Genomic DNA, 10,671 nt, shown 5'->3' on the forward strand with positions numbered 1-10,671 from the left:
TTACTCGCATCCCTGTGCAAACACAAATGGTATGTTTACAAAAACATCGTTCCAAATCTATGTTTAAACTCAAATTATATGATGGTATGTTATTGATAAAGAGCCAGAGCAAATTTCAAAGCGGTGTTTGTTTGAGTACGGAAAGGTTTATTGGACGGAATATTTATTGTTTAGTGTTTCAGACGGGTGTCGCAGAACTTTATCAGTGATATACACTAGTGTCATTTTTTTTCTGTTTATTTCTTAGTAAAATAAATCAGTGATCGGAGTTCACAATGGCTGTGAATGCGGTGCACCTGGAATCGGACGCTTTTTTGGTGTGCATGAATCATGCGCTGAGTACCGAGAAGGAAGAAGTTATGGGGCTTTGCATTGGAGAGGTAGGCTATGGTAAAGAAAACCATCTTCCAGCTGATGGAAGAGTGGCAGATCTTTTTCTTATCAGTTTATCATACCCAGACTGCAATGTTTTTAAATGGTTACATTCATAATATAAAATATAACTGTAAGGTGTCACAGTAATGTAACCCCAATACGGCTTAATTAAAACATATTTTTTAACGTTATACTTCGGAACCTTCACCCTTTGATAAGCTAAACATGACAAAAGTATAACAAAACACTGGCTAACATTTGTGTTTTGTTGTACTTTTGAGATACTGAGGTACTGTACAGCCTTGAAAATGTGGGTCGCTTATCTTCAGGTTTAAATTATTATTTTTTGTTTGTATGATTCGATTTCGTAGGATGTTGAGAATCGAACACAGTATCTGAGACAGGTATGTATACTACTGACTGTGCAAAGCAGATTCCCAAAATTGACTTCTATTTAACAGTTCCGATGCAATACACTTTGCAAGTACAGTATTACCAGTGATTCGCCTTGTCTATCCATGTATGTTCACCCTTTCCATAACTCCCATTAGGTTGACACAGACAAAATTGTGCACATCCACTCAGTAATCATCCTGCGGCGGTCAGACAAGAGGAAGGATCGTGTGGAGATCTCTCCAGAACAGCTGTCTGCTGCATCCACTGAAGCTGAGATATCCTTTCCCTGATCATTTATACATAGCCCTTTGTATTTCTGCGCTGTTGATCAGAAGGGTTCTATCATTAAGTGTATTTATGGTGGTTGCGGAGTGCGAGGTAACCCTGTTGTCACAACAATCAAAATAAGTATTTTGTGTGGCGTGCGTGAGTTGAGTGTTTGGTCAGTGCATACTACAGTATATACCACCTGTTGATATAACTTAAAAAAAAAAAAAGGATGGTGAGTAAATAGATTCAAGAAAATGCACAGAGTCCTTTTCTTCAATCAGTTGTTAGGTTTATTGAAATATGCAGGGAGTCTGGTCCCAGGTACAGGACAAACAGAATACTCACCCTTACAATGTTTGCATGACATTAAATACCCTTCTGTATAGATGGTCCACCTCCTCTTTCTCTGACACTTAACCAATAGCAAAGGTACAACACATTATTCTGTTACCATATACTATAAGTATTTAATTTAGTGTGTATGTGTGTGTGTCTGTGTGTGTGTGTAGTCTAGTGTGACGACCTCTGAACTCAGTGCATTCTTCAGATGCCTGGTGGAGCCCCAAAAGGTCCATACATCTAGTTTTTGTCATATCTCTCCGTTTTGCTTGAGACCCTTTGAGTCCAGTGGCGTTATCTCTTATTCTCCCTGAGAACCTTTGGGTCCAAAGCTAGTCCCTGGGAGCCTTTTAGCCCCTTTATGCTTTGCATTCCAAAAGTCTTAGAGCCTGGCCCCTTCTGGTCCACAGCATTGTTAGCTTGAAGTCAATGCTGGACAAGAAGCTTGTAGACGCAACATCTCTATCAATTGTTAGCAGTACATGCAATTTGAACCAAACAGTCTGCTGTCTGCAATATTAGTCTCTTTTCAGAAAAGAACACGAGTATAGCTCTGGCAGTCCACATGCGTAGCAAACTGCTAATCAATTCTCGAGCCATGTTTTCCAACACCTGTTGACAAAATTTACTCTGCCATTGTAATAATGGTTATGAAGTGAGTAACTTTATGATCCTGCTTTGACTTTTCCCTTGGTGTTGTCATCCTCAAAACCAGTAGCTGTCCATCGCATCAAATCCTCTATGCAAATTGCATTCCAATAAAGAAAGTGTTACTCAGAAAAAGTTGGTTGATGACTTGTTAAATGAACCCAAAACAGGAGGATCCTTTCTCCTTAACGCCTGTCACAGGTTAGCTGAAATGACTGGACGGCCAATGCGAGTGGTGGGCTGGTACCATTCTCACCCACACATTACAGTATGGCCGTCACATGTTGGTAAGCAGTAATGCTTGATGGCAAACAGTGCTTAGAATCTTACAGGCTTTTGATGACACTAATCACATGCTTTTTCATTTACCCATTTTCTTTCATGTGTAAGGATCATATCATTACAGATGCAAGTCTAGCAGTCTTTCAGGAAATGTATTGTAACTAAGGTGTATGTGTATGTATTTTTACACATCTTTAACAAGCCATTTCTAAACCCTAGGGTGTAGCCTTTTTTCCCCTTAACTAATAAATGACAACAATTGTTTTTAACGCTTTCAACACTGCAGACTGGTGTTAAGGTCTATTAAAAATCAATATGATTATATTCGGGTCCTCTTTTTTTCATAATGTCATTTAGTTTTTCTGACATTTTGTTCTGTTATGACCCCTGTTTTTTGTTATTCCTGAAGTGGAATGTTTTTACCACACAAAGACCATTCGCTGTTTTCCCGACAGCTTAAAACAGTGCCATCTTGTGGCAATTAAATTAAAAAGAGCCTAATATTTATTATATGATGACGTGTGCTTACATTCAGTATCATGTGTGAGGACCCCCATTTAACCCATATCTTTTACGAGACAGAAAATATGTATGTGCTGAACATTCCTGCATTGGAAAGCACTGATATTATAGACTGGTCCTGTGTTCAGTACACATTTTGTGGTTCAGCAGTCAACAGTGGAACTGTACTTTCCACCATTACATTGAGGGCTGTTTCCATTCATATTCACATTCGGGGGCAATACAGCAGTAGACTCAAAACAGTGTTAGACAGTTGTAACAGCAGTCAAGACAGGTCCTATGCTTTTTGGCACCACAGCTCCACCTATTATCTGATGTTTACTGTGCTGCTCTATATAACAGTGAACACCCGATCTTTACAATCCCGCACTTACTGTATCTTTCCTCAGAAATCATCATATGACAGGTGGCTAAAAGCACATTGCATCCAATAAAATGAAAGGCAAGTGAAGAACCAAAGAGCTCCCTTACAATGGTGTTGACATAGTTTGCCTGATACAGACTTGCTTTGAGTTTGAGTTTACCTAAAAACATCAAGGCAGCTCAGAGTGCCTCGAAAGGAAAGACTGAGCACCAAAATCAGACTCGTCAAAATGCTGCTATACAGGCTTCTGTCAGCTGTTTTTGCTATCTAATGTTTAAATCGAAAGAGTTGCCCTGACTGTATTAGACATTCTCCTTCTACATTGCTTGTATTGTAAATGTACTTGTTCCTTTTGCTTCTAGATGTGCGGACCCAGGCAATGTACCAAATGATGGACCAGGGTTTTGTTGGGCTGATATTCTCTTGTTTCATTGAGGATAAGAACACAAAGGTACAGCATATCCTGCAGTGCTGGCTGGGTCAGGGGTGATGGGAAATTAACAGAATTGTCAGCTGAGAATTAAGAAGTTGCTATTTAATAGTTTATAGTTTAAACAGTTAACAACTGTTTAAAGGTCTTACTGTTTATAATGCATTAAACCCAGATGTACATGCACCAATCTGAACTGTTGGCTACTCTACAGTAGGTGTAAGGAGCTTGAAGAAGGTGTTTTGAAGGGTTGTGACTCTTTGTTTCCTCTCTCCTTCAGACTGGGAGGGTACTGTACACCTGCTTCCAGTCCGTGCAGGCACAGAAGGGCTCTGAGTAAGTAAACAAATGGGACAGTCAAGCCAGACAGCATTTTTTAAATATTATGGTACAGAATATCATTCTTATGGATTTTTAATTTGTGCAAGTCATTGCTTTTTCTGTTGTAAATCTGTGAGTTCTGATTGTAATCTAAATAGAGGTGGAACAGTAGAAAAAGCATGTTCAAAGAGTGACAGTGTTCATTAACGACCAAACTGGTAAGCAAACAAGGCCTGATTCAGGAAAAAAAAGTTTATGTAACAACACTGGGAGAAACTGGTACACTTTGATTTTAATACAGATAGAGAAACCGATACTTTATGCTCTGGGATGGATTACAGCAAACCAGCCTGTTGTTTATTATCACATAACAAAAGTCATGCTCGTTTTTTCTTTTAATTTCTTTTTTAAGGTATGAGAGAATTGAGATCCCAATCCATGTGGTCCCTCATGAAACAATCGGGAAGGTGTGCCTGGAGTCTGCAGTGGAACTCCCCAAGATTCTGTGTCAGGAGGAGCAGGATGCTTACAGGAGAATCCACAGGTAAGACCGTCCTATCACTGCATTATTCTTCTCCACAGTACAGGAGCCGGAGACAGGGGTGGTTGAAATGACAAGCTTATGTTCCCTAGCTTTTGTGAGAACAGAAGTCCAGCATTGTGCAGGTGGGAGTGTGATCTGGAGACACTGCAAATCTTTTTTTTTTCTCCTGGTGAACGATCCCCCAAAAATATGTTGAGAAATGTATTGCCCAGTTATGTTATGACCAATAATGTGTGTTGGTAGTACTGTATGTTTTAAAATACAATGTAGTGATATGGACAATATGGGACACAGCAAAGGTATCATAATGCGTCCCATGTACCTTTTGCAGGATGTTCTGTAACACTTTCACTTTGATTTATTTCAGTCCCGGAACCTGCATATAACAGAACTTTTGCTTTCTTTGGAAGAAGACAAAGATTAAATTAGCTGACTGCTTTGCTTCCTCACATTTCTCAGGACTGATTTGCTCCAGGGGCCATTTTACATTTATTTTAACCAAAAGAAGCTGTATTTCTCTGTCTGAGCTCACCATATTTCCACCGTGATCTGTGCACCTTGTCACTGTAGATTCAGTTTTAAATCTGCTGTTGTAATAATTATGTTTTGAACGAATTAGAGGTTACAGCAATAGAAAGGCTTGTCTGAGTTTCTTCTAAATCAATGCAAACCGAATTACTGCAATTGTGTTAAGCAGGTTATTCAACGAAGCCTGTGATATCAGCTGATTATCCTCTGGAGCTTAGCGTCTCCCAAATCTGTTTGTTTTAATCTGCAAATGATAACACCGTGGAGCTCTGGTGCCTGATAAGTGAAATGCATTTTGTATAAATAATAAGTATATATTACAGTGCTACCTCATTGTAATGCGGTTGTCGGGGTCCATAATTGGAGGCCGAGTTATTTGTGTTTTGCCTTATAACGAATGTTGGCATTTTTATTTCCGAAATGATTTATAGTGCCCACATTATTATTGTAGTGTACTGTGGAAAATGAAGGAAGGAGACACACACAATTTGCAGGTACTCAATTCCACAGTTTATTGGGACGATTATTCCTGACCCCTGTTAGCCTGGGCAACACCAAAAACAACAAATAGTCTTCACACAGAGGCTTGTCTGACTCGGCTGTCAGCTGTGTCCGCGTTGATGTGGGCATTCATGTCTCCGCCTACCTGGACGTCAGCCAATCCCAGCTGAGGAAAACACACACACACACACACACACACACACACACACACACACACACACACAGGGTCCATGGACCAGTCGTGTAACAGTATAAATCACTGGTCGGTACGATATATACAGTAGTAGAAACTGCTACTCCACCAGTTTAAAGTTTACACTATACATAAATTGTATATTTTTTTTATAATAAACGTTGTAAATTTTAACTAAATAACACGGAATCCAAGGATGTTTATACACACTTGTATTGTTTTGTACTTGTTTTGTAACATTAATAGACAGTTTGTTTTTACATTTTGAAAAAAAATACAGTGCAAGCACAGGTGCTTTATAAGTACTATATGTCCCAGTTTCAACATAAATGAGTTTCAATATGGTAATCTAAAACAACAATAAAACCCAACGTTTGTGGGTCAAATTGCATTATGGGGGAAATGGGAGCCATGACCTTATCATGTTATGACCGATTCCTCACTATAACGGCTTACGTTGTAACAGGGTGGCACTGTATTTCTAATGCAAGTTGTAGCGTATGCATGGGTTTAGCCACCTACTTGCCGTTATATTGATTTGTGCATACACTTGTGAAGTTTTTATAATGTAAACAAACTGTCGTGTTTCTGTCTATTTCCAAAAGCTGGAAGGGGTAGAATACTTGTGTGATATGTCTCATAATGGGCTTTCTGCAACACCTATTCATATCATGTTCTTTCTCTTTCAGTCTTGCTCACCTGGATCCAATAACAAAGATTCACAATGGCTCAGGTATTTTATACATGTTTTTGGGTTTGTCTTAGCAGAAGAATGTAAGTAATGCTTTTTATTTCTATTGTATCTAAAATGCTCAGTACCTAAATGTCACAAAGACGGCCGGAGTGGGTGGCGTCAGACCAGAAACAGGAAAATAAACAACGGAGAGGTGGAGTTTGGTGGAGCTGAGCGAATGCTTTCGCTCAGCATTTAATAAATAAACAGAACAGAAAACAAACGGTGGTAACAAACAGAAATACAAGGACACGGCACATTCGCCAAAATAAATAGGCAAACAAAATGGACTAAACAAAACACGGCGAGCAGATATTTTACGATTATTATTATTCTTATTATTCTCTTTACCTCCGTCTCCAATCCCGTTCTCCACTCAAAAAACACCCAACCGCAAGTGGGTGAAAACATGCTGCTTTTATGCAGCTGTACCAAGACTCGATTGCTAATCAATCATTCAGTTGGAGTCTCGGTACAACTCCACGTGAATTAATAAAGTGCAATTCCCCGTGCTCACATATTATTTCTTTTTACTTGCACATGAAGTGCTGTGCAATCCTTGTGCCTAAATACAAATATACATTTTAAACACTTGTGTTACACAGACCTGTTTATATCCTGTGTACCAATGATAACACACCAACATTTAACACACCACACGCAACATATAACAGATAATATACACAGGTGAGGGCACTTTGTCACACTAAACTACTGTTCTGATATCTAGAAGTTGTGACAGGGAGACTTTTGTATCTTTCCAGCTGTCTGTCTGTCCATACACATATTTACACATATGTAGAGAGCCGTTAATCCTTTTGTGATGAAACATGCTAAGAACATGCTTTAGCACAAGTTATCGAGTCTGTCATACTCTGGGTCCATATGGAGCCTGTCTGTCCGACCAGTTGTCTAGAGCAGTGGTTCTCAAGCTTGATGTCAGGACCCTCTGGGGGTGGTGGAAAGCTTTCAGTGGGTTTGTGAAATGAACATGTCACAATTAACCCTGTACTGCATACCATGGCTACAGTGCATTGCAACAGTTGAGCTTCAAAGTTACTACATTTAGGTATTTCTGTAATTTATTAGTTAGAAAATATTTAAACAAGGCATCCCTCCAGATCAGTCACTTTAAATGGGCTCCCACCAAGACAGAGTTTGAGAACTGCTTATCCAGTTAGGAAGAAACGTGAAAGGGAAATTCGGTTTTGCTGTTATTATGGTTTTATAAAAAGCCTTTTTTGTGGAACTCTAGTATGACCCCATTTTAAAATCAACAGTGAAACTAAATGTTGATTACCTACTTAACATAACCCGTGTGCTGTCTGCCCTTTCCCGCTAGTCTTCACGAAGAATCTTTGCAGCCAGATGTCGGCTATCAGCGGGCCCCTGCTGCAGTGGCTGGAGGACAAGGTGGAACAGAACAAGCAGACTATTGCTGAGCTGCAGCTGGAGAAGGAGAGGCTGGTGCTGGAGCTCACAGACCTGGACTGAGCAGGATAGCCGTGCTGGACATGTACAAACTAGCAGGACACTGTAATGCTGCTGCGCAAAATGCCTCCGAGCAGGGGAAGGAGACGCCAACAGAGGAGCAGCAAGGTTCTAGGACTAAAGTCCATGGAAAACTAGGCAACTTTCAGGCGACTGGTAGTACTTTGTAAGCAGTATTCACTTAGTAGCTCCAGCCATGGTTGTTAACATATTGTAGCTTGTGCACAAGGGAAATTGCTTAGAAATGTCACCTACAACAAGCTTCATAAGTTTCCAGAAAAAACTGCCTGACAGTTGCCTCGTTTTTCATGGGATTAACACGTTTTGAGGGATAACATAATTTTAATGGTATAAAACTAGCAATAAGCTACTCTGAACAATAATTATTTTGCCTATTCTAATAAGAAACTAAATGAGGGAGACAAACACTTGTCTACAGGACAGTTTCTCTACAATTCGGATTTGAGTGCTGTGAAGTTCTCTATTCTTCTTCCTAGTTTTGTGCCATTAAAACTGCTTTATTCCACTTTGAAAATTAGCTTTTTGCATTTTAACTGGATTCAAAATAGGATCATGTGAGTCCTATGTAAAGGACAACACTTACTGTTTGTAAGTCAGCTTGTAGTAGAGTTTCAGCATTTTTCTCCATGGCAGTATTGAAAAATGGAGTTTACAATCACCCTGCTATTTGATTGTCCTTGAAAGGTTGTACATGTAAGCAACAGACCATGGGCCCAGCTTTTGAAAGGTTTTGCTCCAGGTTAACATATCAAAGCAACAAAATAATGGAAATGTTGCTCCCCTCTTTGTTTGTTGGTAATCTACTGATTTGAACTCTTCAGTTTACACGACTCCTAAGATTTTTGATTTTTTTAAAAAAGTTTGATAATTGATAGCAGAGCCAGGTCCATTACCACTGTGATCTTTGAACTAACGTGTGCATCTCCAAACATCATATCCTAATTGCTAGCTGCTGTACCAAAGCTCTGCTTCACTGAATGGACTATTGGAATACAATCTACAGAGTGTGAGTAGATGTTAGCTAACTTATCTTGACCTTGATCAGTGGTGCATCGGATTTGAAAACTGGGCCCTGTGTCTTCTGTTTTGACATTACAAGTGATTGTTTTGGTCATGCTGTTTGTTTTTTGAATTCGAATGCTCTGAATTCTTGTTGTTTTTGGGTAAGTTGTTTGTCTCCAGCTAAACAAAAATACTGTAAATCAACTCTGAAATCAGTATCCAAATTTTGAAATCTGAACAAACTCAGAATTAGTTGGTAACTAATTTAATGATTTTTCACATGAACTTGCAAACAAGTTGGCAGTACTTTTGTTGCATATCATTAAAAAAAAACAAAAAATCCCACATACTTCAAAGGTAAGCAACAGTGACATGTGTAAAATAGGGTGCTGGTTGTGAAATTGGTAAGTGTTTCAGTGCAAGCATGTTACATGTTTGTTTTTTGTTTGTGAAAGTTACCACTTTTTATGGAAAATAAAATTTTGTGCAGAGACTTTTTCTCACTCTCTGCTGGATTGCTTGTGCTGTGTGTGCTGCACCACACTGGTGATTTAGGCAGTACACTGTATTCTGTTTCAAACCTCGCTAAAGTTTGTCACTTCATGTAAACCATACACTCTGAACTTTCAACTATTGGCAATGGATTTGTAGGTGTCTCGTCACAAGACCCTAAAATCCAGCCTAAATGTAAACGCTGAAGAAGAGTTTGAAAGACAGGGCTGTTTATCTGATATTTAACCAGATTTTACAACTGTGTCATTTCAGAGGTCATGTAATACCATCCACCTGATCTATACTGGATCTGAAAAAAACAACATCCTAATTAGCAGGTAGTAGCTAATAAATGTTTCTCTGTGTAGATGATCACATTCCAACACATATTCTGAGAGTTTTTATAACATTATAGTCGTTTGTCACTTTCTTTAGAGATTTCACAATATTAAAAACAAAGGTATTATTCTTTCCTAAAATCTCAAACGGTTTGACAAAACCCAGTTTTAGAGGTCTTTTCAAAACCTACAGTTAGTACCAAGATTTTAACCCTTTGCTCCCCAGCGTTGTCCTGAACAAGAATTTAAATAAAAAATAAAATAATACATTTACAAAACTACCTAAAAACCACCAAAATAACTTTCGTATTGTGATTGTAAAAATCAGCAGTTTTGCATTCACTTCTGTGCATTTGTTATGTCATTAAAAAGCACAAGAAGTCTTTATTAAAGAAGTGGTTGTGACAGAGGAACTCTCCTAATTGTGAGGGACTGACAGACAGTGGTGTTTATAAAGAGCTACTGTAGGCAGTTTGCTGTATCTTTGTATGGATCAGTTTGTTAATGCAAGGAAAGCGTTCATGAGGGCAATATGCTGCCCTGACTGTTCTCAAATGCAATTTTTCGCAGTTCAGATGTAATGCTTTTATTAGAATAATGGAAATAGTATAAAGCACTGAACCAGTTTCAATGCTTGCAAGAGGCAGGTTGTCCAGCACAACCAGCAAATGCATGGTACATTGTCATGTGGCATTTTGCTAAATAATTTTACAAATGCAGAAATTCCTATGCGTTAGTAATACTAGTGCATATAATATATTCTCTGAAATCCCTTAAATTAACACTGTATTATTAACAAGAAGTATTGTACATATGGTGTTTTCCCTCACCTTTTGTCCTTGGTGGAGGTATGGAAACAGATATGATATTAACAATTGGAA

General features: G+C 38.7%; 1 protein-coding gene across 1 annotated transcript; it reads left to right on the forward strand.

Moving 5' to 3' along the window:
* The first annotated feature begins 137 nt into the window (after window positions 1-137).
* Window positions 138-9,453, forward strand: LOC121295820 (lys-63-specific deubiquitinase BRCC36-like). The gene is made up of 8 exons (XM_041220900.1): window positions 138-380; window positions 927-1,046; window positions 2,228-2,315; window positions 3,559-3,647; window positions 3,907-3,962; window positions 4,360-4,491; window positions 6,403-6,446; window positions 7,789-9,453. The coding sequence occupies exons 1-8, from the start codon at window positions 276-278 to the stop codon at window positions 7,938-7,940; spliced, it is 786 nt and encodes a 261-aa protein (XP_041076834.1). The 5' UTR covers window positions 138-275; the 3' UTR covers window positions 7,941-9,453.
* The last annotated feature ends 1,218 nt before the right edge of the window (window positions 9,454-10,671 follow it).

Source organism: Polyodon spathula, chromosome 20, assembly GCF_017654505.1.
Source record: "Polyodon spathula isolate WHYD16114869_AA chromosome 20, ASM1765450v1, whole genome shotgun sequence".
In the NCBI taxonomy this organism is placed as follows: Eukaryota; Metazoa; Chordata; class Actinopteri; order Acipenseriformes; family Polyodontidae; genus Polyodon; species Polyodon spathula.